The sequence below is a fragment of the Aphelocoma coerulescens genome, chromosome 2, assembly GCF_041296385.1.
Source record: "Aphelocoma coerulescens isolate FSJ_1873_10779 chromosome 2, UR_Acoe_1.0, whole genome shotgun sequence".
Lineage (NCBI taxonomy): Eukaryota > Metazoa > Chordata > Aves > Passeriformes > Corvidae > Aphelocoma > Aphelocoma coerulescens.
Genome location: NC_091015.1, coordinates 41,362,280 through 41,383,719, shown reverse-complemented (window position 1 = coordinate 41,383,719; position 21,440 = coordinate 41,362,280). Strand labels below are relative to the sequence as shown.

At 42.7% G+C, this 21,440-nt stretch overlaps 1 protein-coding gene across 1 annotated transcript; it reads right to left on the bottom strand.

Moving 5' to 3' along the window:
- Nucleotides 1-10,162: 10,162 nt before the first annotated feature.
- Nucleotides 10,163-19,221, bottom strand: NPY (neuropeptide Y). The gene is made up of 4 exons (XM_069005812.1): nt 19,155-19,221; nt 18,805-18,992; nt 13,551-13,631; nt 10,163-10,451 (listed from the first exon to the last, which is right to left on the bottom strand). The coding sequence occupies exons 2-4, from the start codon at nt 18,990-18,992 to the stop codon at nt 10,427-10,429; spliced, it is 294 nt and encodes a 97-aa protein (XP_068861913.1). The 5' UTR covers nt 19,155-19,221; the 3' UTR covers nt 10,163-10,426.
- Nucleotides 19,222-21,440: the final 2,219 nt, after the last annotated feature.

Sequence of the window (21,440 nt, the reverse complement as noted above, 5' to 3'; positions counted from 1 at the left end):
ATGATCATCCCCATGGATTCCTCTGGACTCGCTCCAGCAGATCCATGTCATTCTTGTGCTGGGGCCCCCAGAGTAGTACACAACATTCCAGGTGGGGTTTCATGTGAATGGAGCAGAGGGGCAGAATCACCTCCCGTGCCCAGCTGGTCGTGCTGCCTTTGATGCAGCCCAGGACACATTTGGCTTTCTGGGCTGCCAGTGCACATCACTGGCTCCTGTTGAGCTTCTTGTCCACCAAGACCCCCAAGTCATTTTCCCCAGAGCTGGTCTTAATCCATTCTCTACCCAGTCTGTACTTGTGCTTGGGGTTTCCCCAACCCAGGTGCAGAACCTTGGACTTGGTCTTGTTGGATTTCATGAGGTTTTTTTTTTGCACAGGCCCAACTCTCAAGCCTGTCAAGGTCTCTCTGGATGCCATCCCTTCACTCCTGAGAGTCGACTGTACCACATAGCTCAGTGTCATCAGCAAACATGCTGAAGGTGCTCTCAAACTCACTGTCCATGTTGCTGACAAAGATGCCGAACAGTGACGGTCCCTGAGGAACGTTACTCGTCACCACGCTCCTCTGAAAACCCTCTTCTTCTGCAGCCCCTGGGAGATCAGGCCATCCAGGGACTGAGGAATGAAACAGAAATTCCCACCCCTCCTCACACACAGTCTCCTCTGCCTGCTTGTGCCCTTCCTACTCCCACTCATTCTCAGGGCCCCACAGGGCAGAGGAGCACTTGCCTCCACTGAGCAAGGAGCAGTTTCGGGGCACTGAGCAGAGCAGGGCCAGCCTTTGTTCAAAGCAAAAGTGTCTTCAGCTGCCACAGTAAAAATGTAAAAGAAGAAAACATCGATGTGTAAGTGAAATTCAAGTCCATAATTTCTAAGACTGGGAGTCCTAAGAGGTTCTTCCCAAGAAAACCTAAATCCACTACATGACAGGGGGAGCTTTTTAAATACAAATCTCTCGTATCCTGTTATTGAAACCTTTAGTTGCAAAGGACATCTCCACAGCATGCAGTGCAGTTTCATACCCATTATGGCCCAGCAGAATGCGGAATATTTGAGGGCATGTAAAGTTATTATAAAGTGGCTTTTATATGCCATTATGCCTGGCTTCCTGGAAAATATTTCCAGTGCCATTTATATTATAGCCTGGAGAGAGGTCAGTTTTATGCTTTATATTCTTCTCCTGAGCTGTACTTTTTAAACCAGCAGTTATTATAGCAAAGATGGGAAGAAATCTGGACCTTTTATACACAGAATACACAATATTGATGAAACTGCTTACCTAGACAGAAATTGCCACAATGACACTTACAAATGGTCACATGAATTTAGTTCTATGTCCTTAATAGCAATCTATGGCAGATGGATTAAGAAAGAGGCATAAAAATTCTGAGATGTGCCAATATATTTTCCTCTAGCCTATTCACTGAAAGATCCCACTAGGGCTTTATTCCTTTTTTTTGTTGTTGTTCAAAATTATTTTAGTAAGCAAACAGTAACATAAAAAACTAAAAAGATAAAACCACAAAAATCCCATTATTTTGCATGACATCTTCTTAGCACACAGCCCAGCCCTATATGATCCACAAAATAAAGAAATGCCCTTTTCAGAGGGCACATACTGATTATCTGGGGTGCTGGTGTGCTTTCCAGTACAGCTCTTCTGGTGATCTTTACTTCCGCGCTGTGGGTGAGGATAGTTGAAAACAATCGAGATGTGAGAACAGTTGAACAAGGTGTGAGCAGTTGGTATTACCATTACTGACAAACCACTGGCTTTCAGCAGCAGTCCCAGTTTTCAGTCCCAGCTGAATGTCTGGGCTTGGCCAGCTGAACCATTCTGGTGAGGTAAAAGCTGTGTACAGTTTTGTCTCATGTGCTAACACGGATTTGAGAAACAAAAAGGTCTGGGGTCCTTTCTTTACAGCTGAGCAAAGCCATACGCAGGGAAGGGAGAAGGCAGAGGAGAAACATCTGTCTTCCAACTTAGTACCCAAAAATCACGAATCAGCTCCATTTTCCCTCTTTCCCATTCACTGTATAGAATTAAACCCCAAGGTATTTTAGCAAGTAGCAGGCCAGATCTTTTTGCAGGGCTGTCCTGCCTGAGCATCTAGGCATGTTTCTATTTCCTTCACATGCAGCTAGAAATATAACTGCTGAGAAAGGAAAATGAAACAACTAATTGACTGGTGATGTTCTTTTGTTCCCATGATTTTCATAAATCCACATGAACATAGATGCAGGTGTTACCTGGGCACTGGTGCCCCAATCAAAGTTCATGGAAAGACAAAGAAGGAGGGGGAAAAGGGCAGGGAAGGGGCTGGTACCTGTTATTGTCCCTGCCAATGACTTGGCAGCCGCCTGGGGATGAAATCCAAGTTCACATTTAGTCTTATTTCATCTTTGATTATTTCTGAGTCTCTGTCAATGAAATGTTCCCCCTTTGATCTTACACAGCCAAAAACATGTGTGTTCCCCAAAAATCACAGGACATAATGGTTTCCTAGAATAATGTTTTACCTGCCTCTAATCTCCAGTGGGGTTCTACTCACAAGGTTTCCATGGCCAGCACAGCTGCTGGCAGAGATGGGCCATGTGTTTTATTAAAGCTCAGAGGACCTTTGCTGGCCCCCAACGCAGTCATCACTCTGAATTTCAGAGTTGCTAGCAATCTGCTTTAATCAAAGTTATCCCTGTACCTTTGCAGTGCCATCTGCCTGAAATGTGCAATACCCACAGGGAGACTAAGCCAAAATCTTGCTAAGACAGTAAGGTGCTCACCTTACATTGATCCAGTCCAACAGCGAGCTGATTTTTTGCTACGTCTGGCAACCATCACAACTCAGCATTCACCTTATGAGTCACTTCTCACCATAGTGAAAAGAGGAAAATGTAAGTTCCTAATTGCTGCTTGATATACCACACAAATCTCCATTCACCCAAGATTTATGTTAAAATCTTCTACAACTACTTAAAAAAATATTTCAATTAATTCAATGTCAACTAATTAATTTCTGATATTTCCAAATGGCAATTTTCTATCTGATTTAGCTTTTCTTCGCATTATCTAATTGGATTACCTAACGGGAATTGTCACAACACTGCAACTTTGACAGAGATGTCTGAGCAGAGCTCTCAAAGGAGAGATACAACTTGGAGAGGGGGTTATAGTACCAGGGAAAAGCTCACCCTATTGCACTGTATGTGGAACAAGGTGCTTCGAGTTTAAAAGAACGTGACTTTAGCACAGAAACCTACGTGGCTGGCAAAACCAACCCCCTTACTTCCAAGTAACTTTAAAAGAGGTAAAAAAGCAGAAGAGAAATACATATTTTTTCCATATGAAAACTGCTTTCTTTGTTGGCAGGTGTATTAAAATGAACAGGGACAGCAGAATGCTGGATAAATGCAGTCAATGCCTGTAAGCCAGAGTTGCTTGGATAATAGCTATCCAGCTGGTGAAGAAATTAGAAACATCAATCTAAGGTACCTTAACTACATTTTAAACTAGAAAAATACCTGTAAACCCTCAGGTGCACTTGAAGAGGAAGAGCTTGTAATTGTGCATGTTTGGTTGTTGTGCTGTAGGGTAGCAGACATTTCTCTGTGCAGCTTGGCCTGGGGACAGCCAATGTCCCTTTCAAAGCTTTGAGTTTTGGGGTAGGTTCTCTATGAGGTGGTATCAAGGACAAAAAGAGTGTTAGCAGTCTAAGGAGAGAGGAGGATGACATGGAGAGAAGTGATATGAACTGAGTGCTTGGAATAAGAGAGAGAAATATGCTTTAAAAAATTTAAGTATGGCAGCAGATCGTCTCAGCCCATTTCCTTGACAGAACATTAGGCTGAACCTCTTTTTTGTTGCAGGTAATTTTCAGGAGGGTTGGGCTTGTTGGTTTTTTAAAGAAGATGGTAAATCAGCACCGATAAATGAAATGAAAAATTATTTCTTCCCACTTAAATGGAGCTTATTATTAATACCCAGGTCTGACTCACAGTACAGGAAATATATTTAATTCTCTGAGGCTATTGTGACAGTCACGATGAGCACTGAAGCACAGACACTCTGACGTGTGCCGAGCTGCGGTGGGCCTGGGTACCACCGTGAGTTTGCCTGTGGAGAAATGTAAAATGTATTACATGTATTAAATGTATTAAATGTATTAAATGCTGGTTAAGACAGATAAGGCAGCCAATTTAACATGTGGTTTTAAGCAGTTCTAAATGCATTTAATCTTTAAAGGCAGATTTAAGTTAAGGCCCTGATGTAGCAACACAAAACTTCATGTCAAAAGTCAATAATTTTCTGCCATTTCTGATTGCTGACTTGAAACAAATGACTGCCGGAGCAAACAAATTATGTCAAAGTTTAAATGTTTCAAATGTGAATGCATTAAAAGCAAGTCAACATTTCTGATTGATCTGATTATTTAACTTTAACTCTGCCTCCTTAGAAAAAGCTGACCATACCAAACTGTGTTCAAATCTCTGGACTATTAATATTCAATTGATAACGTTTATTTCCTGATTTAGGTGACTTAATTAGAATCCACTTTCCAGGCTTACAATGCAACTGAACAAATGCTGGAGCAATTGTTTAAAAAAGAAATGGTTGCCAGTACTGATGGAACAGGATTTGGAAAAGGGTGTGAGGAAAGACAGTATTTTCAGCTGACTTCAGTGGTGATAGCTGAACCAGAGTAATCATCAGAAACATGGTAGAGTGAATGAATGGGTATAGTCAAGAAAATCATCCCTGGCAGAGTAGTCTGCATCATAAATGCAGAATAACATCAAATTGCAATCCTTTTCTTCCATATAAAAGAAAGTGAAACAAGAACATAAAGTAAAATTATGCTTTTCAAAGGGAAAGAAGCTTGAAAACAGAAAGAAATTCTTTACTGTGAGGGTGGTGAGGCACTGGAACAGGTTGCCCAGAGAAGCTGTGGGTACCCCATTCCTGGCAGTGTTCAAGGCCAGGCTGGATGGGGCTCTGAGCAGCCTGGTCTAGTGGAAGGTGTCCCAGCCTATGGCAGGGGGTTGGAACTAGGTGATTTTTAAGGTCCCTTCCAACCCAAACCATTCTATGATTCTATGAAAACCAAACATAAAAACTTGTGGAAAAACTAGTAAGAAAGATCTATTAAAGAGCCAGTCACCTACTTAGCACACAGTCGGCTAAACCCTCATTCTTAATTGATACAAACATATTTATTTGACAAAGAGCATTTCACACTCTTGTACCTCTGGGAGAGGCTGCCAATTTAGAGCTTACTGGGAAAGTTGCTGTGGGAAGGCTGTTGTAGCTGTGTTCAGTATTAGTCACCATCAACTCTATCTGCAAGGGCACCTCATGGCTCCCCACTCCCATTTTACAGCTTACTGGGAAAGTTACAGCTGTGTTCAGTTTTAGTCACCATCAACTCTGTCTGCAAGGGCACCTCATGGCTCTCCTGCTCCCATCAATTCTAGTTCTTCAAAGGTGGAATGACTCCAGATACATTTCCATAGAACTTAGACACCTTGAGACTCACACTTGTAGGGCCTTGGCAGCCCGCAGCCCAGGACCTTCTATTGAATGCACAGGAAAATGAGATAAGGAAAGAAGCCTGAAATCTTCTGAGCTGGTTCATTACAGGCAGGTGGGAGCTGCTTGTAACTAAATATAGCTTGAAAGGTCTCTTGGCCTGGCAAAGACTGGATCATTAGAGAAAAGCAAATAACTTCGATAACGGGGAGCTCAGCAAACACACATATTAACTGGAAACAAGATAATGTTGCACTACTTGTTTCATAGCACGTTCTTAATTGCAGTAATCCAAGAGTCTATAAGGGCAAGGCTGCAGGTGCAGTAGGACCACTATAACTTACTTACCATTTTATTTATGAGCCCGAGTTTCCTCCCACTTTCTCTCTTTGCACGTGGATGGAATATCTCTGTAGTCTAGATTTATTCTTTTTATTATGGTCTTACAGACTGGAGCACAATGAGCCCCATATCTGGAGTCTCCAGGTGCTGCTGTAATACAGATAAATAAAAGACTGATAACAATACAGCCAGATAAATAAAATACACTGACCTGATATGAATTACTGCATTAGTTAGGCAATTTTTGCTCAGTAGCACTTTCTTACTCAGGGTACTAACAAAACCACCAAAGCAAAGCAAGAGTATTTTTTTTTCATTTCTGTGTGTTAAATTACATTTAGTTTGCATTTAGTTTTCTACCTTCATGAAATCCATTTGAGAACTTTTTGTTCTCTTTACTGAAATCAGTGCTTGTCACACCTGGAATACTGTGTTCAGTTTTGGTCCCTGCTGTACAAAAAAAGATGTGGACAGGCTAGAGAGGTCCAGAGAAGGGCCACAAAGATGATCAAAGGACTGGGCAGCCTGACATAGGAGGAAAGGCTGAGACAAAAGGCTTGGTTCACCCTTGAGGAAAGGCAGCTTTGGAGGACCTTATAACCATGTTCCACTACTTAAAGTGTGGTTACTAAGACGATGGAGGCTCCTTTTTTATAAGCAGTCACAAGGAAAAGACGAGGGGTAATGAGTACAAGTTACTCTTGGGGAGATTCTGATTGGACACAAGAGGAGAAATTTTCACAGTAACAGTCAGGCACTCATTTTTTACAAGGAGAAGAATCTCTACAGGGAAGTGGAGGATTCCCCAACACTGGACATTTATGAGACTCAGCTGGACAGGCTGCTAGACCATCTTGTACCATGCTTTTGCCAAGAAAGGTTGGATCAGGTGATCCTTGAAGTTTCCTTCCAACCTGGTACTCTACGATTTTGTGATTGATTCTGCTGAATTTTTTCAAAATGTTTGTTGGCTTTTAGTGGCTAATGGTGATCAGGTGATAACACAAGGGTAGCAATGGGAAAAAGATACAGTGTTGGATTTACACAGGCAACCCTGAAGGTCATGTGTCCAGGCAAGACATGTAATCCCATGGGAAACACAGAGCAAAAGTCAGTTCAGCTTAAAAATATTCCTCCCATGTGTGCTGAGTGCTCCTGGGCACCTCACCCTTAAGCACCAAGGTGAGGGGCCAGCAGAGCACCAGGAGGTGACAAAAAACACTATGGAAAACACTTGATGCTGAACCTGAAACTTGATATTTATTTGCCAGCTACCAGGTAAATCTCACCTCACCCCAACACAATGCCATGGGTTTGGGCAGCACTGCCCACACTGGAAGTACCACGATGGAGAGTCTTTTGGCACAGAGAATTTCAGGGCTGAAAGCATTGCAGTGGGCTAGGTTTGTAGGGATGAGAGAGAAAAAGATAGAGAGCATTTCCTGTCTTGGAAGAGAAGACAGGTGGGATCATCTAGATCTCCTCTTTGGTTAAAATAAAGTTGGGCATACCTGTGATGTATTTTACAGAAATTGCCAAAGGTAAAGGTGGACAGTCTTTTAAATGTCTGACACCTATTTATGTACATTTCTCATGGTTTCAAACCCACAATAAATAAAGGAGAAAATATTATTACCTACTTTTATGGTTCTTCTTCTTGTTTTTCCTGGCACTTCCACAGATTCTGACATAAATTTCAGCCTTTGTTTTAGAAACAGGCACTGTTTCTCATGGTTAGAGAGAAAAAGATGAAAAACTTAACCCAAAAGTCAAAATGCAGAAGCCATGCCAAGGAAAACTGGTATTTATCTTCATTTCACAGCTCATTTTTTAAGTCTATCCTCTGATTTGGAGAGCTGATACAATATTTTCAGTGTCCTGGCCTGTCAAGAGTGGTATATGAGGTCGACAAGGAAGATAAGCACTAAGCACACTGGGCACACAACATGGCAATGTTGTGTCTGCCCCAGAAAACAGAGGAAGATTTTAGAAAGAAAATAATATCACAGAGTGGATAAATAAATATTGTGTGTTTTGCCTTGCTTCTGTCTTTGGCAGCTCAGGAGGTAATAGCTTTTCTACACAGATCAGTGTTCTCAAAGTTCAGGAAAACTCAGGTAATTGAGTAGAACAACTCAACACAAGTGTTTAGCATGCATTAATTCTATAACTCTCTTTCTCCACTAAGGTACATGTGTGATGATAGCACAAGCAACGTAAGATTAGTTTATCATTTTTATCATTACTGATAATACAATTTACATGGTCATTAGTGTATATAGAGAAATACTAAAAATTAGCAGGAATTAAAGATATTGTGTATCTAATATCTAAATAACCTTCCATTTTCATTTTAATAATTACTCAAAGCAGAGTACTCTATGTGTACTCTGCCACAGCAGGTCCTGGCCTGAGGCTGAAGGACACCTGCTCACTCCAGCAGCTGGTGGCCATCCTGAAGTTCCTCTGAACGTTATTGCCTTCTGCCGTGGGTGGCAATGGTTTGCCCTGTGCCTTGGGTTACAATGAAAAGGTGTAACCAAAAGTATTACCATCTTAATAAACTGTTAAAACAGGTGGGGCAGTGTTCTTTATCTTCTCCAAGAGTCAGCCCTGATAACTCCCTCTGGGGGGCTATCTCCGCTAATGGGCCATCAATGACTCATGGAATTACATCATCCCATTGTGAGATGCCCCCCCCCCATGGGGAGGAACCAGACATTCCTACCTGTATATCATCTGAGGCTTGGAACACCACGGGGGCACTACCACTGGATTCACAGAGGACAAGAGCTTGATACCCACCACTGGACCTCAGGAGAAAGATCAGATCTTTCTACAGGATCACCACTTCAACCAAACCACATCCATTGCTCCAACAGGCCTGTAGCCACCATTTAATCAGACTGCTACCACTCCTCTATCAACAGGGTGTCAGGTTGTATTCTGACTCTGTCAGTTTAAGTCAGTGTTTCTGTACTACTTTCTTTAATTTTCCTATTAAATTGTAGTTCTGACTTGGAATCTCCTGCTGGTTTGTTTTCGAACTAGTACACCCCAGGGGCCCCAATCATTTTTGTGACTCTAAATTGCTGTTAATTGTCACAATTCCACGTGTAGCACTATGGAACCATCACCAAGTCTGTAAGCTAATGTATTGCTGCTGAAAGCTAAGTTTGCCAATTCCAATGACACCTGAGTGTTTTATGAAAAGGAAAACGATGTTGCGCCTCACTGAAGACAGTGTGACCACAAAAGCTGGCCAGTCCTGGTAAGCTGGTAACACTTTGCAAATGCATTTATAGAAACCTGGAACTCGGTTGCACTGACCCATCTCTCCTGGGGGCAACAGCCGTGTGGAAGCATTTGAAAAGTGGGAAGATCTAAATTCATTAGATCATGTTGATTCTTTTCCAGTTTGGAACATCTTTATGTGCTTTATTCTGCATTGTTTAGTCACAGTGTCTAAAGAAAAGAAGTGGTGTATCAGATGTATGAGGAACCAGCATTTGTGTCATGCAGTCTGGGTTGTGAGCATACAGCAAGATACACATCTGTGAACTAGAACCACTTAAGAACAAGGGGAACGTGCTGCCATTCTTATACTACTTTGAGTAAAAACTTCAAGTGTGTCTAAGACCCCCACTAGGCTAGTGAGTAAATTTAAAAAATCCAAAAATAAGAAAATGTAAACCTGGAGATAATTGGCCTTGTCCTTGTTCTGTGGACCTTCTTATGGTACAAACAGCAACCATTTATAACTCCCAATGAGAGAGGCTTGGAGGGCAAGTACCCCAAAGTTTGGGATTTATCAGTGTGCCCCTTTGCAAGGCTTTAGGCAGTTAGATGTATCTTTTCTGGCACAAATAATTGCAGTCTTGTCTTGGTTTACGAGTTACTTTAGATGTTATTTTCTGCTATTTTGCATATTGCCAAAACAAAGATGTTACATCTGTGTCATTTAAAATTACTAGTTGAGGCTTACAGCCAAGCATCAAACCAGTTTCAAGGAGTTAGCAGAATTAAGCAGTGACTTATTCCTTTGCATTTTGAAAATGCCTTTAATTTTATTACATTTATCAATGTACGCACTAAATAAGTTTTTAGCATGGCCATTCTGAAAAATTGCCTCTCAGAACACTATTTTCTGAGGTTATGCAGTCTGCAATAAATTATTTTAAGCAGTTTTGAGTTAAGTCTGAGGCCACAATAAATGATGTCTTTATCTTACTTTGAACAGTAATTACTGTAACAACCGTGACACCATTGCTGTCCACACTACTTCACACTACAGGGAAGTTATAATTCAGTTTTAATAGTTTAAAATGATGCTTTGTTATACCAATGACATGGTTGTTTGTTTTCATTTAGTATGTTATATTTTGGAATGCACAAATAATTTATTTAAATAAAGGTATATACAAATATGATGAAGGAGAAACTCTACAGAGTTCAGTACAATGGCTGCATGCACTGGGGATGACGCTGTGATTTGCTTCAGAGGCATGGAGTATGAACTGAAATCTAGGAAAAGTTTTGAAGGTGTGCTGAAAATCCCATCACCACACTGAAGGGTCTTCAAACCTGCAACACATATTTTGAATAAAAAAAACCACATTAAACACATACCAAAGGCCCCTCCGAAAAAATTTGATGTTAAAACTGACTAAAATTTTCATTAATACCAGCAATGAGGAATATATATGCATATTTTCAGTTTAAGATTGTGCATTATGAATTGCCAAAAATCTGTACTTTGGTACCAGAACTTGCCCCTACATCCTGCTACCCTGGTAACACGTTTTACATGGTTGAGACTCACTACAAAGCTGCTTTACATCATCAAATAGCACTTAGTGAAATTAAGCTAGAAAACTGTATGTTGAAATACAAATTTCTTAAAGATTTTTCACTCTAACTCAGGAGTAAGCAACTTCCAAAGAGAACTCACTGAGCCAAACAAAATTGCATCATGCTGTAAGCACCTTCAAACAAAACCCACATTCAAAGCCACTATCCTAAAATATTATTGTGGTATTCTACTGCTCAATATCAAGCATTTGAAATTTATTGAAAAGGGTGCTGAGGGCAGGATTTTATCCAAAGATCCTCTGTTTGCAAACAGATGTTTTGTCTACACAGGAGGAAAGGTAACAAGTAGGAGAACACAGAAAAAGAACAGGAGAAATGCATTTGCCATAATTTTTCCTATCTAAAGAGATGCACATAAAGTCTTGATTAAATATCTAGTCTGCCTCCACAGTCAGTGGAGAGACACTGACACCTTAGAGGGCAACTGAGACCCTGCCCATTTTAGGAAGGAAAGCTTGTTCTGGAATTATCCATCCCTCTGACTGACTGCAGAGGCAACCTAGACAAGTACTTCATACTAGATATCTAATTTTTAAAGAGGCATTATCAGGAGATATACATCCTATTACTGAGTATGAAACATTTTCTCATCACTCCACAAGACAGACAAAATCAGAAACATGCCATATCACATGCTTCTGTCATAAGAACTTACTTGTACTCAGGCCAAGGCACCTCCTTTTTTTAATCTTTAGCTTCCTATATTGTAATTAGTTTCTCAAAGCATCTCTCTAACCTTTCTTCATATTGTCAGGCATACACCCAGACTACAAAATCCTTTGGGGCGTATTTCAGTCAGCAAAACTGTAATGTCAAACCAGGCTGGTCAAGCTGAGTACAATTAAGTCATTTATTATTATCTCAGTGTTTAGTTACAAAGTTCAGTTCCTGACAACTCATGAGGTATCTCTGTCTGTCACTGACTCACTGGGTGCAAATTACACCTGCTCCATAACTAGCTTTGTGTGTAACTATTTCTAAAACAATTTAAATTTGGAATAACAGCAGTCTGCCTTTCATTCATTCAGCCTAGCTTCCTCCAGGAGGAAGGCTTAGGTGGCCATGCTGTGTATCCAGCTGTCCAACCCTGTGTGGCTCTCCTAACTTCCCAGCCAGGTTTCACATCCTTTGGACAATTTAAACCAAGTCAGGGAGAGGTACACTGATTTTAGAGATATTAGGTCCCAATATGCCATGGAACACAGGACTGGATAGAAAGAAAATTTAATTGTGTCCTCACATAGAGGAAAAAGTTGGAGTGGGGTTGAGAATTCATACAGGGTTTTATCCTAGAAAACATATCCATAGGAAACTAGGCATCATTGTTCCCAGTACTCACATAACTGTCAGCAATGAGTGAAAAATACCATACTCAGTTTAAAGCGCTGTTACGGGGGTATGAAATAAAAATCTGCTTCTCATCAATTCTTGATCTTAACTGCAGACTACTTGGTTATTTTGCTCATGAAGTTTTGCTCCCTAGTGTGTTATAAATAGCACTATTGAAACAATAATAATAATCATAAAGTTTTGTGATGAAGGGGTGAAAATTACAGAGAGTATTAGACTATTAGGGAGATATATTAGAGTATGAGTACTAACTACCCTGTGTGTTGCCTCAAATTCAAGGCAGTGGAAATTTCCCATTATGTGAGGGCTCTGCCTTGTCATTACCAAACACAAAATAGTCTAATACATTTCACTGCACTCCATGCAGTTTTTTAGATAAGCATCTGCAGAGAAAATTGCATCCCCACAGCTGTGGTTAGTCATCAAACCATCAGACAACGCTCTCCCTACACACAGAACCGCGAGTCTCATGGGCAGTGTCCCTGGATGGTAGTAGGAATTTTGGGTCATTTTTCAGTGTCATGATCATGCCCTAAATTCAGTGCTACAGGCTATTATGTTTAAGTACTCAACCAGTCTAGTTGAGCCTTTGCAGAGCATTTGCTTGTATACTCCTGAGAAGAAAACTGCATAAAACATTTATTTCCGCAGTAGAAGTATTGCCAGCAAACTTCAGACAATCAGTAAAGGCTTAAACTGAGCTAATTCATGCTGGATTGTGAGTAAAACTAGTATTTTTCTTCATGAGCCAAAACTCCCCCTGCACCTTACCTTTTCAACACACTCACTTTTCAGCTGTGTAAATTGTAGTCACTACAACAGTATCTTACATCATGGCTGAAGTGTCATTACCTAACTAGATAAATACGTTATGTACATTTGAAACCCCAGTGCTGTTTGAAACACCACTGTTACTTCAAACCAAGTGCAAATGGAAATAAAAAGGCCTTTTTTTCCCTTTGTAAAATATTAGATACAAACCCAATGTGAAATACTGTATTTTAAAGACAAGTCACCTCTGTGCATGAGTTAACGTATGTGCATATTTACCACTTACACATCATCAGAAGAAAAATTCAAACCTGTGTGAGCAGCAAATGAGTAGCAATATGCTGTCTTTGGTGCTCAAATATGTCAGGAATCATCACCAGACATTGGCATACAATTCTATGTGAAAATGCCCAGAATGGGGCAAGTGTCATGGCAATGCTTCCCTTCCTCTGAATAAGAGGTATGGCCCGCCCCCAAAATCGGGAAATGAGGAGTCTGGACTATATCATATCTCGTAAGGCACTTCTTGCATTCATAGATGGTGCTAGCTCTTAAAAAAAAAAAGGAATTAAAGATGTTTTGCTTTAAGGACATGATTAGCCAGCTGTTGGTGGCACATTTTCTCCCTGTGAAACATATTTATTGATAACAAATGAAACCGTTAAATCCAAATGAGCTCTTCATACATACCTGGATCTAGGAATGTTTTCTGTGCTTTCCCTCAACAAGAGGTCTGAGATCAGTGTATCTGGGCTTGATCTCTTTCCATATCTGAGGAAAAATTTTTAAAAGTTGTATTTTTGTATATGTCAGTTTTTACAAATGAAGACTGAGCACAGAACCATTATTGACTTTTTTCAGAAAAAAAAAAAATAGAACAGACATAAATAGCACTTTCCAACAAGAATTTTAATTTGGCTTAGCCATGTGAGTGAACATTCATTCTTATTTCATTTCCATATTTTTCTACATTTTCTCCATAATTATTTTACATTATAATATTGAGAAACTCTGAATATTTCTCAATTTGATGGCTGCTCCTGCATACTCTAGGACCTTGCACCTTACTGATGTGAGCATGGAGGAAGAGGAAAGAAGCTGTGCGTGGTGTGACCTCCAAGCATGTCATTCCTGCTTGCAAACCCAGTTCCACCATCCCATTAACTTTCTCATTGGTTTAGATGATACTTATCCTTCATCAGGAAATTATGCAAGGTTTTTTAAGATAGCCAGTACACTTGGGGCTGCCCAACACATAGCACATTAGATTGCAAAGACTGAGCTATCCCAAGGTAATCATCTTAAACTACGTGGCTGTGGGAATGAAAACGTGCTCATTCAGAGTTCTTCTTCAATTAGATGGGATATAAGGGGCTACCTTTGTCCTATACTTATACAGCAGCTGACTTTCTATTTGCCTTTTTTTTTTTTAATCCTGAATACTGTACATCAATCAACAGTTAAAAGTACTGCAATTTCCATTACTTGGGAAGGAATTCCATCTCTTTTCCTGGGAAAACAGAAGCAGCCGTGAGCAGCCTGCTTGAGAGGCATTTCACCACTATAAGGATTCATTAGCCTAAGAGTGATAGCTATGAGCAAACACTCCCTTGGTTGGAAAGAATTAAGATCACAGTTTAACTTGTGTATGCAATTTCATTCTGAATCACAAAGTACATTAGCAGCTTTTGTGAATGCTGCTTGAGTGAAATTCCGATTCCAGAAAAATCAAAGGTATAGTTAAGGACTTAGATTTTATGCACTGCTATCAAAATGTTTCTCCCGTGACCCCAGTCATTCCAGTGGTTTAGATTTGGAAAAAGAAACCCAAACCTTCCCAAACTACACTTAAAAAGCTAACAGTTTTAACTGTTGATTGCATAACTTCCTTAAAAGTGGAAACACATCTCACTTTTCAATCCTTTTTTCAACTCTTTGTATTCTTTTGTATTTTTTTTCTTTAATCATTTTAGTGCATCACTTGTGCTCCAGAAAGACAAAGCATCAGTTTCAGAAAGTTAAATTTCTTAATCTGAGCTGACTGAAAGCAGGTATTTGAAAAGAACCAGTCAGACATAGTAAAATGCTATTACAACAGTGCAATCAGGCGCGATGCTGAATCAAATACCTTGCACTTCATCGCCACCAAGGGATTTCTTTCTAGTTCCCTGCTCTGATTAATATGGATGTGACCTGGACTTCAACTGAGGAGAAAGCTAATTTTCTGTGATTAAAGAAACTAATTTAACAAATCAAAGCTTGCTCTAGCAGCTCACACTTGGACAAAACTCCCACTAATCTCTCAGGAAGTTTTGCCTGAATAAGAAATAGGTAGCAACCACCTGGAGTGCAGCGATTCACTCAAATAATGAAGACAACTGTGTTGGGGAGATATATCTCATATGAGACGCTTCAGCATCTTGGCTACTCCGTGCCACTACCTGTGCTGGATGGACCCATCACATCCTCACTGCAAAGCTGCACACAAGGTGTTCACTGACTGCAACCAACTGGGCTGCCCAAAGAACATCCATTCTTCCTTTGTCAGTCTCCTGTCTACCCTGTCATTTTGCCTCTGGGAAACATCCATGCTACCAACTTACTAAATAGGGGCCACTGACAAAATCAATCTCTTTTTCTTGATGCAAATACCTTGAGACGTCTTTGCTCCAGCTGCTTCGTGCCTTGCTCCTTGCTCTGAGATACACATTTATCAAAAATCATGGCTGTTTTAAAAGACTTAGAAATACCATGATTCCAAGACAGGTGAAAATACCTGGTCAGTTTTTATACTCCATTTGAGACATCAAGGCCTACTTTGGGGCATGCTGATAACCCACAGCTCCAGCTGAAGTCAAAGAGATTTAAGGAGTAAACATTCTTATTCTGAATAAGGATGTAGTACGTCAGGCTCAGCAAAATCTCAAAGCTTCCGATGGACGCTTGGGTGTTAGCACTCAAAGCCCATCAATGTCCAAAGCTGGCAACACTAGCTGAGTCATCTCAGAAGCATCTGTGGGTCTGATTCAGAAAACTGTCCAAAACCCAAAGCCCTGGAGATCTGCTCCCTTGCCCGTTAAAGGGTGTGGCATGAAGCAGGAGCAGCAGCGCTGCCCAAGTCATACACACTTTCATATACTCTCTGCCCTGCCTATAGTTCAAGCCATTTCCAGCAGGAATGGCCTGACTGCTTTGCTACAGCACAGAAGAGCCACAGATTCATGAACAAGCTGCAAGTGACAAGGAAAGAATATAGTTTGTTAGCAGAAGGGAGTACAGGTAGCAGCAAGTAGCAGGAGGAGGAAGAGTCTGAAAAAAGCCTCCTGAACAATGTGATGGAGGGGTATGAGGAAAGGACCACAGGACAGCTCTGGAGACAAAGCTGGAACTAATTCAAAGGCACACAGACATCTGTAGAGCAGGAGGCTGCATCTGTGCTGGGCTCTCTTTTAAGTTATAACGACCTGGCACATAAGGAAAAAGGGATCTCATCAGAAGCAAGAAGCCTGAAACAGGTCTCATGACCTGCACCATACAAGTACCTGTTTACCTCAGGTAACCTCAAAGGGGTATTAAAGCTGACAGGCATTGGTCTCTAAAGCTGAGATGGATCTGAAGAAGAATTTCAAAGGAGAGAGGGAGCAAAGCAGCCAGATGGACGAGGTTTAAAGACAAGAAGAGAAGGATGATCTGGAAGGAAGAAGCTTCATTGAGCTCAGGTGAAGACCCTGTGGGTCACAGTAGTTCAGAGGGGAATGGCACTCAAATGCTTGAGTCAGGTCAGAAGCAGAAGGCAGAAAGATGAGCTATGGGGGCAGGAGGGGGGGTATTCATAATCACAAAAACATCAAACAAGGCAGGACAGATGAATCTGAAGAGAAAAAAGTGTCGATCTCCTCATCTCCTCCTTCGCCAATGTGTTCTTACTGCTTCACCTCACCAGCTACATGCACCAGGTCTGGTGAGATGCTGAGCACAGCTTCTCACCGACCCTCAGGAGGAGCAGGGTGAGCTCCTGGACCCCATCCCCATGTCACAGGGCTCCCAAGCAGTACCATGCACAAAAAGCAGAGATAAAAATCTGTAAGAAGAGAGACAACTTTGAGCACATCTGCTGAAATAGACCAATCAACCATCCTTAGACCTGTCCAAAGTGCTTCAAAAGCAATTCATTTTGCAAGTGACTGCGTCACTGGTGAAACAGGAAACCTCCAGGAGCTCAGTTAAGCTTTAGAAATGGAGGTGGCAATTGCTTTATTTCTGGACTGTTAATGGAAACAGCAGTGGAAACAGCACACCTCTTTGGTTTTTTAGTTAACCTGTGCAGTCAACTTTTAAATGTGTATCACAAAGTTGTCATGGTAGTGCTTTTGTCTGCTAACTTTCTTGTCCTTCCAGGTCAACTCTGTTCCTTTAAATATAAGGGTGGTTAGGAAATATGAGTAAAATCTAAAGAACAAAATTTAAATTTTATCCATCAGAAACAATAACTATTTCAGTTCATTTCAGATCCCAAATCCACACAAAAGAACGAAACTGGTTTCAGTCTCTAAGTTGTGTACTTACAACTCATAAAATTGGGATAAAAGCTACATGGTCAACATTAAAGCACACAGGGCACACACCAGAAGTGGAGGCTGAATAGAGAAAGGGGGGGTCATTTGGTTTGGTTTGGATTTGGGATTTTTTTTTTTTTTAAATATGACCTTGCTTTGGACAGGAGCCACCTTTGAAATGGGAGATGAAAGAAAGAAAAGAAGGGATGAGACACCAGCCTGGAGATCCCACCACATGCAAGAGGGAAAGGGCAGTAGAGGCAGAATTTGAGGATTGGATTATTTTAGCAGTAATCTAGACAAAAGGTTATTTGAGCACAGACTGCCACACAGAAGCGTGCCTCACACAGGAACCAGTTGTGAATATTGCTTTAAAAGTTCAGGACTGAAGAACTGGATTTCTATCAGCCCCTTCATCCATCTTATGCAATTAGTGCACTGACAGACAATGTTATGGGCTTGCTGGGAAAGCTCTCAGTTACATGATAGCCAGCCTTCTAATTTAATTATTCAGAATTCTAGAGGGACAGATGAAAACCTAATTTTAGACCTCTCATCTGGTTTTGATATTAAACAAATAGATAAATATGTCAAAGCTCTTCTGGGTCACACACTATTGTGGGACCTCAAGGGAAACTTCTATCAATCCCACAGGCTAACTGGACAGATGATTTTTTATCAAAGAAGATTATTTTTTTTATAATAACTTGTCCTTTTTTTTCAGGCTGAGCCTTTATGTCTACTTTAACAAGCACGGTCAACCCAGAAAGAGTTTAGAGCCAGGTAGGCACAGGTCCATACTCTTTTCTCTTTCAGATTGGGCTTGAGTTCTTGATCTTGAAAGAGGTTTTTGTTAAGACTGGTGGGTTTTCTGGCGCTCACAGCTGCATGAAGTAGCCTACAAACCACAAAACATCCCCACAGTGGGCACTTTTTCTCACTAAAATCTTCATTTGACTCGGTGGCAGCAACAGAAGTGGGAAACTGCTCCTACTGCTCTGTCTAGCTCTCTCCAGCTCCCAGGTTAGTTACCTTTCCCATTTGGGGGGCTCTCCCTGTACACGCTGCCCTGTGGTTCGTGCTCCTGCCTACCAGCCTGTCTGTGCCAGAGCTAGAAGAGGCTGAGAGAGCAGAGGCAGCACTGACCCCTGCCCCTTCTGACAACTTGGCAGAAATTCAGCTTTGGACCCATCGGCAACTCAGGGTTCCACGGGCGTTGCTCTCTAAAAGGAATCTGTGCACCACGTCTTCATCCGTGTCCTTGGCGAAAGCAGGGAGGGACACCCGGTGTGAGGGGGTACCCCACCTCCCTCCCCTGAGCCTCGCCAAGGAAAAAAATCAGCCCGGGGAGTGGGAAAGGGGGATGCCTGCCGTCCCGCTCTGCCTACCTCTGCCTGGTGATGAGGTTGATGTAGTGCCTCAGCGCCGAGTAGTATCTGGCCATGTCCTCTGCGGGGGCGTCCTCGCCGGGGCTGTCCGGTTTCGAGGGGTACGCCTCTGCCAGCGTCCCCAGGCAGACCAGCAGCGACAGGGCGAAAGTCAGCACCGACACCCACAGCCTCACGGTGCCCTGCATCTGCACGGCGGGGCGGGATGGATGAGAGCTGCCGTCAGCACCTGCCCCGACGGCGGGAGCAGCGCGGCCGCCCCAGCGCAGCCCCTGACCGGCCCGGACAGCCCCGCGTCCCCCTTCCCATCCCTGTCCCCACTCCCGTGCCCGCCCCGTCGCGGCACTCACGGCGGCGGCTGCAGCGGAGCGGCTCTCGGCAGGCGAGGCGCGTCTGCCCGTGCGTCGGGGCTCCCGAGTGCGGGCTCCGCGCCCCGCCGGGGTGTTTTAAGGCTTCCCCGGCAGGCAGGAGGGGCCTCGGGCGATCACGCCTCGCCGGCTCCGCTCCCCCCCGCCCCGTTCTGCCTGCCCCTGCCCCGGGAGGGGCACGGCGGCCGCGGCCGGGCGGGGCCGGGCGGCACCGAGGGGGCGGGCGCTGCCGAGCCCCTCCGCAGCCCCCGCACCGCCCCCGCCGCCCCGGGGAACCCCTCCCGCGGGCTGCCGCCGGGCTCTCCTCCCGGGACTTGCACCCTTCTTCGAGTGTCCCGGACCGGCCGTGAGAGCCCGACTGTACCTGTGGAGCCGCCGTGCTGCCCGGTGCCCGAGTTCCCCGGGGAAAGGGAACTCTGGGGAGCGAGTTGGCCCCGCTCCTATAGCACTGGAGGGGCCCCAAGCTTGAGCTTTGTAGCAGTGGTGCTGCCGGACATAAAGCCAAGAAAGCAGGACAGTTTGGGACAACCAAAAATACCAAATCAGTGCCACAGGCTCAGACATCGTACCCAATAAATGGGTAATTAGAGACCTACAGAATGGTTTGTGTTGGAAGAGACCTTAAAGACCAGATAGTTACAAATCCCCAGGCCATGGCCAGGGACACCTTCCACTAAACCAAATTGCTCAGAGACCCATCCAACCTGGTCTTGAGCACTTCCAAGGCATCCACAACAAATCTTGAGGCTTAACTTCCAGGGGACTGGCAGCACATCTGCAAATCTACCTCCCTCCATGCCTGCTCTGCCCCCCTGTTCAGGGCTACTTTCTGAGTATTTGTTCTAAAGTGCCTTTATTCTGTTTCATTTCTGTGCCTGAGCCACATGTCACAGAAAACAGCTCACCAATGCCATGGGATCACAACAGCCTTTCCAATAGCTGCCCTGACCCAGAGAAGCACTGGCTGAATCTGGGACACAGAGCTTGTCCCAGCAACATAGGACTACAGGGACTGATTCAGCTAAGGTGTCAGACTTACATGTCTCCTGAAACTTGTCCAGATCTGAGTCGGTGGGGAGAGATGGGCACCCTGACAGTGATCTGAGCCCTCATACAAAAGAGGTCTGAGATAAGCAGAGTGGGCATCTTCTGGTAACATACCCTTCTCCTCTGGTGACAGGAACAGCCTGGGTGACTGGGCTAGGCTAGACACCTGGCAACCAGCGTGCCTGAAGCTGGGTAAAATGAATCCAATTCAAACAAAACTTCAGAATTTGTCAAAGCATTTGGTAGACTTGAAAACTATTGTTCCATATTAGTAAAATAAGGTTAATTCTTTAGAAACAGATAATTTGATTAGTCTTGATGGCCAATGACTAATTCCAGTTGGAATGACAAATCATTATTCTCATCATATCTTACTTTTACTTTAATTTGAAGGCAAAATAGCAAACACTCAAGTAAGAACATTAGACATACTGACAAAAAGCTTCAAGACATATTCTAAAACTATACCATTTATATACTGCTGTTATTAAATTTTGTAGTTATTACCGTAGGCAGTTATTGTCTTAATAATAATCCAACAGATTCTGAAAAATGATGTTCAGTTTGCAAATGCAAAGCCAGGAATTGTTTTCATCCCTCCAGAAACAGTATCTCAGCATCATCTAAAAACCAAACCAAACCAAAACAAACAAACAAACAAAAAAACAACAAAAAACCAAACAAACAACAAAAAAAAACCCAACAAAACAAAAAAACCCACAAAACCCTAGCAAATAAATGGCTCTTGTGCTGTGCAACTAAGCTCATGAGACTATCTCCATTTCAATCCATGACAGCAAAGATTTCAGAAAGCTTAATGTCAAGAAGTATTTTGAAATCCTCATGACTCCACAGTGCACTGGTCACAGACTTTACAGCAAGACTACAGGCTGCCTTACATCACACACTGAGCGAAGAATTTTAATGTGTGTGAATAATCTTCCATGCCACAGCCAGCAATTCTAGCTCCTAATTTCTGCAGATCTGTGCACAGAGTGACATCACATCTTACAAAGTGGCCTCACTGCATCCCCACGCTCTCTGTCCTCCCACCAGCACACTCCCGCACGTTCAGTGTTCACGTTGTCCTCATGTCAGCTCAACAGATGCAGCTGATGTGACAGCCAGATGCCTGTGATACTGCAAATTCTCTGAAGAGCAACTGTGCTCTGTGCTGCCGAATCCAATAAGATGCTAAACCAAAGCTTGTATTGATCCAGT